This window comes from Coffea arabica, chromosome 10c, assembly GCF_036785885.1.
Source record: "Coffea arabica cultivar ET-39 chromosome 10c, Coffea Arabica ET-39 HiFi, whole genome shotgun sequence".
In the NCBI taxonomy this organism is placed as follows: domain Eukaryota; kingdom Viridiplantae; phylum Streptophyta; class Magnoliopsida; order Gentianales; family Rubiaceae; genus Coffea; species Coffea arabica.
Window position 1 is genome coordinate 8662917 of NC_092329.1, and position 15663 is coordinate 8678579.

A 15663-nucleotide genomic window follows, 5' to 3' on the forward strand; every position below is an offset into this window, starting at 1 on the left:
AGGCCACGTGTCCTCCCTGCACAACAAATTCTATTCTAATTCCACTAGTGCCGGTCGATTACGTGACACGCACAAACCATAAATTAAATTGCCTTCTTTCTTAACTTAGTAGTCCACCAATAGCATCATTTTATGTTTCCACATCCCAAAAAAAAAAATTTAAAAAAAAAAACAAAATTAAAGAATCAATTAATCAGAAGAAAAAAAAAATAGCCAACCCCTTTTGTTGGTGGGACTTGGGAGTGGTAGGGTTATGCACAAAATCCACACAAGGGGAACACAAAGTATAGAAACAACAAAGGGAGGGGATGATAGAGAACCTCTTTGAACAAGTTCCCTTGGAACTTTTATTAATCAAATTGTTTTGAGGAAGAGTTGCTTGAACCATACCTCATATTGCAACTGAGTATTTATGCTTATTTCTACATTGATGTGTTATCACAATCAAGGTCTCTTCTTGAAATGATGGGCAAAGTGCCACTCATATCATCCTTTTCCTGTTGCAGCCAATGGAGATAAAAGAAAAATAGCAAAGAATGCATGAAATTTTGAACGGTGGAAGAAAGCAGCTCCATACCCACAACTTATGTGATACTAAAATGTTTTTACTGTAACAGGTGTTGTGACCATCTTGCACCTAGGGAATGAAACTTGTCTCAAGATCAGATGATGCTTCATGCCCTCCCCCAATTGCCGAAAGCCTTGCTTTTTCATTGTAAGGCTAAAAAGCCTACAAGGTGTGGAATTTGGAGGCTCTCCTGGTCATGGACCCACATGGATCATTGCTTACTACCTAGCAAGTCCCCAAAAGCCCAATCTCTGCGGTGCTAGAATTATTGGTCGAACCTATGGCATTTCATGGCTGAGCAGATACCTGCTGCCGATGTGTGTATCAGATTCATGCATCACCTATTTCTAGGGCTTAAGTTTCATGCATGTATGTAGTGGCTAGCACTAAGAGACGTAGAGTGGCTCTTTTTACCTTTTTAGTCTTTAGGAGGTAAAAGGAGATTATTAGTTTCTAAACATACAGTGATAATAGGGTAAATTACTTATAATCCGCCTGTGATTGTTACATAATGTCACATGATCTCTCTCTAAGGTTTCTGAATAGCTACAAAACCCCCTATGATTTTGTGTAAAGTGAAGAATGGACGTAATGCACAAACAATCAGTTAGAGCGTTCGTACCAAATGCGCGTATGTGATAAAATCTTATTTTCCATGTAACCACATTGTGGTATGTAAAAATATTCACTTTACCCCTCTGTAATTTTTGCATTTATCCATCCCTCGTGCTTTTATACAAGTTGTCGATTGATTTACCATTTAAGTAAGGATACTATGGTTACGATGTTACATAAGTTTTTTTTTCGTTAAATTTTCACTTTACATAAAATCATTGGGGTGAAGTGAATATTTTAAAATGTTATGAGAGTAATGTCGCAATATTAAAAACCACGAGGAGATAATATGTAATTTACCCGTGATCATATGATAGAAGGTGGGATAACGAATGTAAATGTATGTAATAGAAATTGGGACAAAGGAACCGTGATGGAAATTGAGTGACAGATGTAACTGGTTTCGCCGATAATGGAAGAGTTCAACTCACAAATTCACAATCCCCAACACCTAAGAATAGAGCTAACATTAGATACACAAAATAGAGAAAACAACGTCTGCATAATACCATAACAATGCGGGAGTAATGGGGCTATTGGATTGTGATTGGTGGGATGACATCAAGAGATGGAGTGGTAATGGTCAATACAGTGATATTTGGTTAAGGGAGATTGTGATAATGGATACGGCTTTTACCATAGCAACAGATGCGTCTTGACCTGCTAGCATGCCATGCTAGTAGTCGATGAGTAGTGATCAGAAGAAGATAAGAATTATCCGATTCAAAATGAGATCAATCCTTGCAGCCCCATTCAAAGATACCAATCGTGTGGTACTACGATTAATGCTGTTACTCAATACTGTAGAAGTAGCATGAGTGCAGTACTGTTTTCCAGAGGAAGGAAGAAAAAGTGTTGCCCCTAAATCCTATCACATGGTGGGATGTGGACCATAATAGCTAGAGATACATGCAATGAGAGGGCGAAAGGGCACTCCACCCATGACTTTTCATCACCAAATGTGCATAATTATATGCATACTTGCAGAGCAGAGTAGTTGGACTCGGGCACCACCTCTAGTAACAATGGATTTCTTTTGTAGGGGGCAGCAGGCATTTGCTTTTGGGCTTGAGGAGTTTGACAAAATTACATTGCTATTCTTGTCTTCTTCTTCTTTTTTTTTTTTTTGGTTCTCCATTGCCATCTTTCTTTGTTCCTTTTTGTTTTTTTTTTTTCAAGTAATGCCACCGTAGCAGAATCCATGCCATTGATTTTCAACCTCCCCGGCTGATGAGCTATATATTTGTGTTAAAGAAACTCATCGTTGTCTGTTCTTCTATCAATCAATGGGACGAGCCCCCCTCTTTCCATCAAATGCAGACACGTAAAAAGTGAGAAATCAATAATGAACCAAAATATAGCAGAAACTTCTGCGTCCCTATTTCTTTTTTCCAATAAACCAAACCGACCCATAATTGGTATGTCTTACGAAACTCGATTTGGCCCACATTTCCAGTTGCCAACAATGCGTACTTATTTTAAGCTAAGGAAAAACAAGTGAAAAGACAAAAAAAAAAACTACGACAAGAAATGGTGATGAACGAAGCTTAGCCACGACTTTAGGCGAAAGCCGAGAAAAAGAGAAACCACTGAAACACACGCTTACACAAACTCTGTGTATTCCAGTTTACTTTGATTGGAAGCATCTGCTATCTCGGTGCTGATTGGGTAATTGCAAAACACGTGGAGGCTTAACTCGAAAGTCGAAATTGGTTATGCTTAATAATACGTTGCTTTGCTTGGACCGGAAAGCTACCATGTCAAAAGCTTTGGTTGGTTGGACATCTCCATGATTTCATACTAAGCAAGTGTTTGACTCATTGGCTCCAAATGCCGTGGTTTTGACCGTATGAATTAGTCGGTTATCTTCAACTGAATTTGGAGCATACTTAATTGGAAAATGGACAGAACAGGGAACAAGAGACAAAAACGAAGAGGCAAAAAAGGAGTCCAAATCCAAAAAGCCACAGCCACACCAGAAAGTTTTTTTTTTTTTCCAATCAACAATTTTGAGGAAAGATACTATGCTTCCCGACCCATATTTGCCTTTTATTGTGGGGTTTACACTTTTGCAAGGGTCAACGTCGACAACCGAAATTGCACACTGCTTCGAAGATGACAAATTGTTGATGACCACTAACTACAGGAGGACGAGAGTCAAAAAATGGATTCAGAAATTCATTCATGAGCTAACAGTAGACCAATTTTGACAACTCAGGGATTTGGTCGTAATGCCATTATCAGGCGACCAATGGCCACGCCCCTAAAAACAAAATCAAAGCATAAGCTTCTAAGCAAACCCAAAAAAAATTCGCAGGCTGGACTGGAGTGGCTCTCAAGTGTTCATGCAACAACCAGAAGAGGACAAGAAGAACACCTATCCATCCACGACTGGGCAACAGTACATGCACCAGATGTTTACCCCTACTCGGCGTGCAATATATGCAACTATTGTGGACACGCATATGACCACTATAATCGAACAATATGTGGAAATTGAGTGAAACATGTAAAAACCAACTCAAACAAGCAAATGCAGATTAATTGTATACTCGAATGAAACAAACAGAAGATATTATTACTCTTCCAGCTTCTACAAGCGACGACAGCATATACCCAAACTTAAACTTGGCAGAATCTCACCGGTTTCATAAAATATCTTGGTTATAATTCGTCTTCCCTGACATAGAAAGCCACATTTACCACCAAAATTGAAATATGATTGCCTTTCAATTCTTGTCCAAGACAGTGCAACCTCAAAACTAAGATGGATTCACAAAAACCAACATGCATATACATTGAATGCTCGGAAATGATGAACAAAACTAATGACACTTCTCAAGGAGGCACAATAATCATCCAGCACCAAAACACTGATCAAGGCGTGGCATCATGTCAAATAAAAATTTGTATCCGCATTCCCGGAGGATAGTAGGTGTAAGGATCTGAGTTCTAAGTACGTGTTCCACAAGAAATTTGATGTATTGTGTATCAGCTATACTGCCTCCATTTTTGCCTATTATCTTCAAAAGTAAAATCTTGAGCCTGAAGGATGATACTTCTATCGAGCCACAAAAACAGTTGTAAGCAATATCAGACCAATTTTAACACCTTTTGGCAACTAATAGATTCTATAAGCAAAGCCAGCATACCCAGACTTGCAGAATATCATCAGTTGCCTAAAAATATCTTGATTAAAACTTGTCTTCCCTAACATAGGAAGCCACATTTACCACCAAAAATGAAATACGAATGCATTTCTTTTTGTCCAAGCTAGTACAAGCTCAAAACTAAGATGGATTCACAAAATCCAGCACGAATAAATAGAATACTCGGCAATGAGGAACCAAATGACACTTCTCAAGGCAAAACAATCATCAAGTAACAACACTCTTAAGGCTTGGCATCATGTCGGAATAAAGAAATTGTTACAGGCATCCCGATATTAAGGCGTAAGGGTCTGACTTCTAGTACATATTCAAGAAGAAATTTATCCTATCATCAGCTATAGGGATCTGAGTTCGAGTACATATCAACAAGAAATTTATCCTATCATCAGCCATATAGTGCCTGCATTTATAGCCTACTTTTGGCAAAAGTAAAGTCTTGAGCCTGAAGGATGATACTTCTATTGAGCCTGAAGGATGATACTTCTATGGATCCTGAACAAATCCCACACAGTGCCTCTGTTCATGCTGCTCTCCAGCATAACGAACCAAATTATCCTAAGTTATCACTAACCAAACTATTCAAGGTGGAAAAGACAGTAATCCTTGGAAACATAGCTGAATCCTCTCGTGTTGTTCTCCAGAATAATGAACCCAATTAGCCTGGCAATGTCAAAGATCATTAACTAAATGAAGCAATGTAGGTAATATAGACAATCCAGACATCTCACCCCAATCCTTTCTTATGAAAGAGTTTTAACAAGTATCATCATTCTGCATTGTAAAAACAATTAAAGATAACTCTATAATTTAGTTCAAATAGGAGAAAGTAATTACCGAGAGTAACAGGAAGTATCCCTTCTACATTTACATCTCATCTGCTTTGAGTTCTTCCTCATCATTCACATCATCAATGGGAATGTCTTCACTAACACAATCAAAGGAGCCTGCAACTATTAATTGAAACTTGTTAAGGATCAGGATGCACCACAAAAAGTGGAAAGATGATTTCAACTGTGAAGCTAAAACAACAAAAGAACATGGAAAATACGCCAGGTTAGATAGCTGTGGACAAAACTTCCCATTTGCACACTACAAGACATACTGTAGAAAATATGCCAGGATAGATAGCTGTAGACAAAACTTCCAGTTGCACACTACAAGACATACTGGTTCTTCATATTTCTAAATTACTCAATAACATCAATATAGAACCTCTTATGGACAAAGGATCACCGAAGTATATTCATCTCCTTCCTCAAATAGAACAAAGTAAGCATCTTCTCGTGGATCTAAACATCAACAGAAAAGACCTTCCAACTGGGATGGCCAAGATAAAGATGACGTCTTTAGGTCATCACTTGACCCCAATGGCTGGATGCCTCAGAAGCAAGGACACAGAGCATTTAGAGGACTTCAGAAGAATCCTAACTTTTCCCCCCTTTCATGGTTCTTTAATTTTATTAACAGAAAAAATACACCTAAAATTGTACAAAAATTGCTTTCACATTGAAAATTTTCCATAAGTGCAGAATTTTCAAATATTGGATTAAATCAACACTGAAGCCATTTCCTAGAAACAATCACTGATTCACGTCAAGGAACTTGTCTGCCACTTAGTTCAACTTAAGGTTGGAGAAATTACAGAATGTCCTTTGACTGCTGCTGAACCTGAATGTCTGCAAAGATCTGTTAGACGTTCTATCGCAACTTAAAAGCCACAACTTCTTCCAGTTTGTTCCTTATGCTTCCAAACTGTCAGTTATCTTGTTTTTCAGAGCTGACCAAGGTTTAGTATATGGTAGGTGGCAGCATATATTTCATGGTGACAGTTCAACAACTATGATAGCACAATAACATATGACGCTTATCAGTATTAGAAAATCATGGGGACACATATAACATGAAAATTGGGCAAAGAATTCAATACTGTACCTTTAGAAGTAAATGAAGCTGGACTAACTGCTACCTGCCTTGACTTGTCATCAAGAAGATATTCAAGCTCTAAAAACTGAAAGAAACCTACAGTTTGAGGATTCCTACAATGTCCTACAAGAAAGAGGGCAATAGAGATATCATCAGCTGGCTAATAACCATGCAGTATAACACCCAAGGCAAATATTGCAAGAGATCTTTAATGCAAAATTTTACTCTCACCAAAAACTAGTCTTAACTAACAAAACGATCACAAAGTTCATCCTAACAGATTCATTGGCAGAGAAGTATATTTTAGATCACAGTCACCAACTGAAACTAGAAGCATTTACTATGGAGTCATGCGATGTTTAAGCAAAAAGGTTTGAAGAAAAATGCAGGCATTTTGCAGGTCATCACCAGAAAAGGAGCTATTAGCAACCAAAGCCGAAGGATCATGACATGGAACTGTCTTCACAAAATCAAAAGGTTTGGCCCCTCTTGCCTGCAATTTGTCTCTCACAAACTGACGGCATTCTTGCATGTCAAGTGTTGCACCACTATAACCAAAAGATGCAATTAGCAGAAACGTACAGAAAAAGAATGTCAACAAATGCGCATGGATGAAATACACACACCTAAGATTTGCACGCTGAACTGTTAAAGGGAGAACACAGTTAAACTTCTTTGTGATTGCCAGCCACTCTTCATCATAATGCAGCTCATACGGTCCTGGTCCTGATTCAACTTCAACAATCTAAAAAGCCCCAATGAATTTCAAATTATAAAAGTAAAAGCCTCTCTAGTAAACAAGCAATACTGCCAGTAAATACCTGCAAAAACTTTCTTCCTGGAACACACTTGTCAAGCGCAAGAAACTTTGTGATAAGGCCATCCTCCCCATGTTGAACTAGTGCAGCAAATTTGCAGTGCAAGTGTCCCGCAAACCAGTAACTGGGTCTCAATCCATCCAACAATTCCGCAGATGGTTTATTACCCAAAATCCCTTTTCTGATCTACAAAAAATTTCTGTAAGTATGGAGAAAAATAATGCCATACAAAATAGACACATACAAGTTTCAATGAGAATGGTTTAAGAACTCATCCACCCAAAAGTTGCTAATGATTATATACAGATAGATGATAATAAGCAAGAGAAATATCATCAAAGCCTAATATCCTCGTGCATAAACTTACATGTGTAAATCAGAAGAAGCAAGTATGGGTATTCTTACCAAAGTAACAAAGATAACAGAAAAGATAAACCAACGACACTAACTATGTGGAAATAACATGAGATGTTGAATCACATAATACTTTCAAACTGCCAACTTGAGTGACTACCTCTTCCTCAAAATAGGGTTTGTCCCGAAGAAGATCTTTCAAGTTCCCATGGTTAGTAATGCCAAGTGGCCAGTCATGTGAAAGGAAGATATCAATTGGTTCCTCAACTTGCATGAGCTTGTGAACATCATACTCACGGATGTGATAAACAGTCCGAACATCTTTCTTATCGTAGGGAAGCTTTTCAAAGTGCCCTGCTCATGCAAAATGTTATTCTGTAAATATTGCTTTAACAATACCATTTGCAACAGCTAAAATAAAAAAATCCGCTCAGGAACTTCTATCAATCTTCAAAGCAGAGTTGATACATTTCAAGATTTACATGTTCATTTCTGATTAATATGTCAACAGTTAGTTAACACATCACATATATGTTATTACCTTAACATGTCAATAACCAGATAGCATAAGCATATTGAGATCACTAAAGATTTCCTTTTACTAGAAGGCTATTTTGAAAATTAAAATATGCCCAGTGACTACACTTTCAACTCACTATGGACATAAAGTGAGTAATTCCAACCCAAGCTCTAATTCCCCATGCGCATAAATATCATAGAGGACTACATACGAGGCAATAAGTGCATGCCATAGAAGAGTACCTTTATGATAATCATACTCTTTATAAATTCCAGACAGTCCACCGATACGAATATTTCCAAACTTGATCACTCCTGCAAACCCGAGGAAGTATATATTTGGTGCCACCCATCCTCCATAGTATCTAATGAAACAGAGAAAATATCCTTATTAGTTAGTCATTGTAATTGTTCTCAAACAAATGATTAGCAGGAATAAATTGCATCACACTTGCAGTTGCAATACATGCATTTTATTTTCCATTCGAACTTAAGCACTTAATTAATAACCAAACTATTTTTCTACAACCACAATACACATTATGCAACCAATGGCAGCCGGGGGGTACAGAAACAATCAAGAACTAAGGAAGCATAACATCAATAAAACATACAAGATTTCTATCAATGATGAAGAAAGTTAAATTGAAAAAAAGTTTCCTGGTTATCAAGCAGATCAAGTTATCAGAGGAAATACAAGCGTGTATGCAACCAGAGAGTCAAGTAAATCAACAAATTGGACATAAGTAACAAAAGTCTAAAGTAGCTTTTTAATGAGAAAAAAAGGATCCCAAAGTTATAAGTTCTCGATAAGGGAAGCAACCTATTACTGGACTAAATCAGGCTTATGGTCGTGTATTAACAGAGACGAGCTCAATAACACTGACAGAGACAAGCTCAGTAACAAAAATCACTATATAGTGTAGATCCAAAAGGAACCCTAGACAGAAGACAAACTTATACCAAGAGAAAAAGCGACTCTTAGTATTACCAATCGTGTTGAGAAAAGCTTGGGGTGAGAGGGCATTTAGTTGACCTATATACTGAAAAAGAACTCTATGGACATTGAACTTCATTCATCAACCCTTGAACAGGCATAAGATCAATAAAGGTTCCTTTTCAACATGTACGCACTGAGTACTCATCATCAAAAAGAAAAAAGAAGAAATCCTAGTTCAGACACATAACATGGCCACAAAAGCAGCATTGAAAATGTAGAACATCCACTGATGATAAACTTGAAAAGGAATTAGCTAACTTACAATTCCCATAAATAGTTGGATGCTTCATGGTTACCCCCAATAAATATAGTGGGAAATGGTGCAACTTTTTCCCCACTATAGTACTTCCAGAAAGACTTCATGCTCTTGTAATGTTGAGGGCAGTTTAAGCTGTCCAGATCCTTTTCATTCCTAACAGCCTGCTCATTAGAATAAAATATTAAATGTATTCATTACATAAATAGAAGGAATTGGAGATGAAGAACAGAATATCTGATGCATAAGCTCCATAGAAGTTTTGCAACAAGGAGAGAGAGGGCAGGGAGAGAGAGAGAGAGACTTCATATCAAAATTGAAGGGAGACCAAGGAAAGAACAAAAACAAGCACAAGCCACAACATCCACAAAACATAACTATTCATCTCAGATACATAATAAATTCTGTTGCAACCAACCATGTTATCTTGATTAATGGAATTAAATGGACAGAAATAACTGTACAATTTTACCCTATATCTCCAGCCAAAATAAGTATAGTTGTATTAATTCTGATTTCAATCTCAGAGGCTGCCCTAGAGTGGGAACTTAAAAACGTAAATTCATTGCAAGATAGAGAGCTCTGAGCTGCTCGCTTGAGCTTTAAATTACAAAGATACTTCTTGCCAAATTTCTTCATCCTCATACTTCTTATTTTCCCTCAGGATTTTACTTTCTTGGGAAAGCAAAGCTATCCAAGTCACTGTGATCTAACCACAAGTTTCTGGGTAAACTCCAAGTTTGCTAGGCTGTCTCTTCAGTTGTAACTTCCCATTAGTGCTTCAAATCTTAATAAATAGGCTTGAGCAGACTCCATTCTGGTCAATCTTGCGACATACAGTTGCTCAGTTCATCTAAAGCTCCTGAAAGGCCATACTACAGTTTAAAAGTTTTTGTATTAGCCTTACAGCCAGGTACAATGAATCCAGTTTGGTGCTATCCATGCTCTTATTTCCATTCTGTAGGAAATTAATACCACCCTACCATGCTAGCAACGGAGAGATTATGGAGAACTACCTTCAAGTCTTTTAATTGCTGCACCAGAAACACTTCTTCTCTCCTACTTTTCTGTGGAATTAAAAGATACTACAAAAAGGGAATTACATATACCTAGATAACACCCTGCATAGTTATCAATGGCTTCATATTGGTTGTTTCAAACAAGCCAAGAAAAAGATTCGGATGACAATTAAATCTTACTGAATGGACTCTCATCTTAACCCCTTAAGCTACAGGAATAATGATCTATGCTTCATTTACTTATGTATAACAGATCAACATAGGATGATCAATAAGTTAGTTTATCTACTGTTGTTCTTCTTAATTTATTCCTTGTGAACATTACATTTCCCAAGATTTATTTAGCAACTAATCCAATAAATATTATAATACCAAAACAACATGCAGATTGCAAGACCAAAAAAAAAATACACGGCACCCATGAACACGACAACAAAATAAGAACATAGCTTTGAACTCAAAACTCACTCAAACAAGCATAACAGCGTGACCGAAAAAAAAAAAAGGAGTAAATAACCCTTACCTGAAAGTCACCACAACAAAGGAGTAGATCAATCTTTACTTTCTCCACTTCTTGCAAATGTAATAGGGTTGCGTAAACATTGTCCAATTCCCCATGCATACACCCTTCCACTGCTATCCTCATCTCTACCAATTCAACAACAACTTTGATTTATCAAACCATTCACAGTTTTTCAGGGCTGGAAAAATACTCCAGTTGCTTGGTGCCATTTCAACTAATTAAACATTGGCAAACTGAAAACTCAACCTTCTAATCGAAATAAAATTCATCAAATAGAGTATGCGTATACATAAACCGCTTCTGCTAGTCCAAATTCAAATAAAAAAAATATTTCTTGGAGACGGAGCTAACCAAAAACGATACAAACTCTCAAATCTAAACATGTTTAAACAATCTGCGCTACTTAAATCAGCGAAAACAATCCAATTTTGAAGTTAAGCAAGTAAAACTATAAATTATCTGAAAACGGAATATCAATATATCAGTAAAAACAATTATATTAAAATCGAACGGCCATAAATTGATTTATGCATTGTCCGAATAACCTGAGGTGTGAGTGATGGCCTGACGGGGAGGGTTTTGCCACGGATTTGCGATGTTTCCCTTTTGCCCGAGAAGAATGGCGCGAGGTCAGAGAGAGTTCGCCAGGGTACTTCCGGAATTTTATTTTATTTTTTAAAGTTTATAAATGTTTTTGATACCAGTTTTTCTGTTTTGTTTGTTTTAGGCCTAGTGCCTCTTTGATAACATAAAAAAGTGCTGAAACTAATTCATTCAGACATTCAGATGTTGTGGGTGTTTGATAAATAAAAATTCACCTGCTGAACTTATTAAGTGGTGCTGAATTTGTATGTATTTTTTTCAGCACAAGAATCGTAGCTGAATGCTTAATTTGATAAGAATCAAGAGATTTACTTCAACTACTTTATCTTATCTACTAAATATATCCCTATTTGTTAATTACATTCAAAATCCTTATCTAATTAAACAACTTAATATTCCTTATTCAAAATCCTTATCTAATTAAACAAAACAACCTGATATTTTCTATTCAAAAATTGTTTTTAACAATAGTATTTTTTTTGCAGTAATTTTCATCCACAAACATTTATCTTTTTATATATATTTTTTTGTACAGATAAATATTATTTATGTGATGCAGCTTATCCACACACACGTGGCTTTATGACACCATATCGAAATATAAGATATTGGTTGTCTGATTTTCGAAATGCTTCTCGTCCAAGATCAAAAGAAGAACGCTTTAACCAAACACATGCAAGATTGAGAAATGTAATTGAACGTGCTTTTAGACTATTAAAAACTCGTTTTCCCATTCTCAAAACAATGAAACCATACCCTTTTCCCACACAAAGAAACATTGTCATTGTATGCATTGCTCTTCACAATCATTGTCATTTTCATACCTAACAATTTTAAGTTAATTAAATCATAGGTTTTATTTCCTTTTTGGATTAAAAGATAGAAGGGCAAAATTGTACCATCTAACTTATTAAGTATTAAATTATGAATATTTATCAAACAGTATAAATAGATTCAGCATTAAGATTCAGACATTCATATATCTCTTTTCAGTACTTAAATTTCAGCAAATTAATTATTTCAGTATTCAGAATTCAGAATTCAGATTTAGTGTTATCAAACGGAACCTTAGTTCGAGAGTTTAGGATAGAAAAGAAAAGAAGGAAAACTAAAGGTACGTGAGGAGAGAAGAGAAGAGGAGATTGTTATGTTATTTGGGAGTTTTGAAAATTAATGAAATGATTTTGGATATAAAAGTCATTAAATATTTGTTCAAAACCTTTTTAAGGACAAAATAAGTTTTTTAAAAAAATTTGACAAGTTTCCTCAAAATTTCTTTTCATTTCTATCCAATTTGGGAGGAAATGTTTTGCATACCGCTCATCTCTCTGGATTCTCTCATTTCATTTCTTTTCTTTTTTACTAAAAAGTAACAAATAAAGGAAAACTAAACTTTCTCTTATTTTCCTTTCTTTTCTATCCAAATCCTCAACTCCCAAACGAAGCCTTAGCCATTAGGGAAGAAGGTTTTACCCACACAAAAAAAAAAAAAAAAAAAAAGTCAAGGAAAAAAGGTAAAAGGAAAAAGAAGGAAAGAGATGTTGGGACCTGAAACTTCAAGCACTTTTTCCAAAAGTGCTACAGTATATTTTTGCAAAAAAATTATTGCAAATAATTTACTATACAAACACACTCACATAATAGGCAAGGATATGCATCTTGATCAAGTCATCTGAATAGGATTCAACTTGAATTAGTGGATATCTAATCCATCAAATTATATGTTGATCGGATCACATCCGGTCAAGAAGTTATACAAATCAGATTCAAATATCATTTTTTATGACTCGCGGATATCCAATCTAATTCGCATAGTATTTTTTATTTTTTATGCATAAAATCCACTAATTCATAGTAGTTTTATCTATTATTTCTTATTTTTATATTTATGTCCTCTTTCTAGATAGACTTTCTTTGCATATGGTGTTAAGTTTTTAAACATATTGTCATATAATTTGTGGATAAAAGAATTGTAAATGAAATATCGAATATTATTTGCTTGAATCAAAATAAGAAAAACATATAAAGTTATTCTATATTGCAACAAAAAAATATTGATTAATTTTGACTAAAAACTCATATTTAAGTGCAGCAAATCACTTACATGATATTTTGAAACTCTAATACATTTAAATTTTATTTTATTTGTGGGATTTATAAGTTTTTTAATTTTAAAATTTAGATACGAATCGGGTATCCAATTGATCCAATCTGCATAATCCAGATCTGTGCATTTGCGAATCCAAATACGGATCACAAAATGAGTCACCCAATTTTTATGGATCGGGATCGTGAACACTCCTAATAATAGAATTTGGTTGATGAGGAAGGTTTAAGGGTGGCAACGGGGATGGGTACCCACTGGCATCCGTCTTGGGAGGGTAGAAATGGGGCGGGTGGGGGAGAAAATTTCTCCCTGCCTTAAAATCGGGGAGGAGGGGTAACATACACCCGTCCGATTCCCCGCATACAAAAAAATTTATATATATATTTAAATTTATAGATGTATATATAATACATATATATACAATATAATAATTTAGTTATAATCCAATTCTTAAGTTAGGCTGATGAAGAGAAAAGTTGTCTTTAGTTTATTGAATATGAGAAATCAACTTGACTGAGTTTGTTGAATACTGGAATGTAACTCGAGTTACTTGACTTATTGTGTTTTGTTTCCATATTGACAGTTTGTTAATCTTATTTAGTGTTGTTTACAATTGTATTATTGTAAGTGAATATACAATTGTGACTTGATCCTATTACATCTCAATCGGATGTTTTAATGTCATTTTCATGGTATTGACAGGTTGTATTTTTTCTTTAGTTATTAGTATTTTGCAACTCGTTTGAATGGATTAAAGTTGAGTACATGAGCATGTCTTTATTGAATATTTTAAGATAGAATGAATGATAAAATTGTCCCATAAATGAACAGATTGTTAAATATGGTAAGTTAATTCCTTCCCTCGCGAAACGAGGTAGGAGATAGGGGCAGGGAACAAGGGGAGTTATTTGACAACCCCCGCCCCATGGCCACCCTTATGGCTAGTTTGGATGGAAAGATTTGAACAGAAAAGATAAGAAATGAAGGAAAAGTTGACTTATCATGTGTTTTGGAGATTTTCATGAGATAGAAAAAGAAAGGAAGGGAACGGATTTAGAAGGATAAAATTTGCGCTACAATTTAAAAAACTTTTCCAGCCAGATTCGGGCAGAAAGCGAGAGAAATCTCTTGAAAGCCTACTAATACTTTTTAAATACCCATCTTGTCCTTAAAAAGCTATGGCATGAATTTGTATTGACTTCGATGTCCAAATCATTTCATTTCTTTCCAAAACTCCCAAACAACATTAGAATTATTTCTCTTCTCTTCTTTTCTCTCATAATTAAGTTTTCTCATCCTTTTCTTTCTGTCCTAAACTCACAAACTAGCTATTAGAAAGGTTCGATCATAGTCTTTAATGGGCTCTTAATCATGGATAGATTAATTTTATTTCAAGGCTGCCACAATAACATAAAGAGTTTTTTTATTTTTATTTTTTCAAGCTGAGCTAGTGTTTACGTTGCTCTTTTTTTCCCCCTGGTCAATGAACACTACTTTTTACAACTGACTCACCTATGGGGAAGAGGAAGGGGAACTGGGCAAATCCAACTAAAGTTTAGAGGGAACTAAATCATTTTCGTACCAAAAGTGCGTATGTACTACTAAATCTAGATCTTAAAGAAACCACATAAGTGATAATTATGAAAGTAGGTGTCAAACCTTTGACCCCCCTACCCTCAAGGCACTTAAGTGCCTTAGTTGGTAATGACATTATTTAAGTTATCGTAAGGTTTCTAATTTACTTTCAAACTCTTGTTGATTCTTAACTGTTATAGAAAATTGTCTAATACTCATTGCTTAACTAAATTAAGAGACTAGTTACACAAATAATCAAAAAAATTACTATCATTAGCATAATGTACCAAAATATGTATTCCTTACGTCTCATTGAAAGTGTCATATTTTTCATTTTAGAATGTTCCAAAATGTTTGTCATGTTGACAAAGTCAAAGTATTTTTTAATCTCTTCTTTCAATATAGTCCCTCTCTTATAATCATATGCATGTTACTATTCAAATTCAAAATTTAAATTTGTGAGGGTAAGATTGAAAAGAGAAGCACAAACATCACAATCAAACCACTACTTTTAAAAAGTTGAATTTCCAAAATATGAGAAAATAATTGGGACGAAAAGAGTATAACTTTATTAGATTCGTGTAGAACAAAACATGTGTCAACGATACGAGAT

General features: G+C 35.4%; 1 protein-coding gene across 2 annotated transcripts; it reads right to left on the minus strand.

Annotated features, from left to right (window-relative positions):
* Positions 1–4560: 4560 nt before the first annotated feature.
* LOC113714668 (lariat debranching enzyme-like) lies at positions 4561–11450 on the minus strand. Of its 2 annotated transcripts, none has more exons than XM_027238649.2 (11): positions 11311–11450; positions 10766–10890; positions 9230–9387; positions 8211–8332; positions 7609–7802; positions 7098–7280; positions 6903–7021; positions 6685–6824; positions 6286–6399; positions 5188–5303; positions 4561–5013 (listed from the first exon to the last, which is right to left on the minus strand). In XM_027238649.2, exons 2-10 carry the CDS (start codon positions 10886–10888, stop codon positions 5218–5220), a joined length of 1239 nt encoding a protein of 412 aa, XP_027094450.1. In that variant the 5' UTR covers positions 10889–10890; positions 11311–11450; the 3' UTR covers positions 4561–5013; positions 5188–5217. The 2 variants fall into 2 exon arrangements, with proteins under 2 accessions (XP_027094450.1, XP_027094451.1); XM_027238650.2 differs by having other exon boundaries at positions 4771–5013; positions 5188–5297.
* Between the last annotated feature and the right edge of the window lie 4213 nt (positions 11451–15663).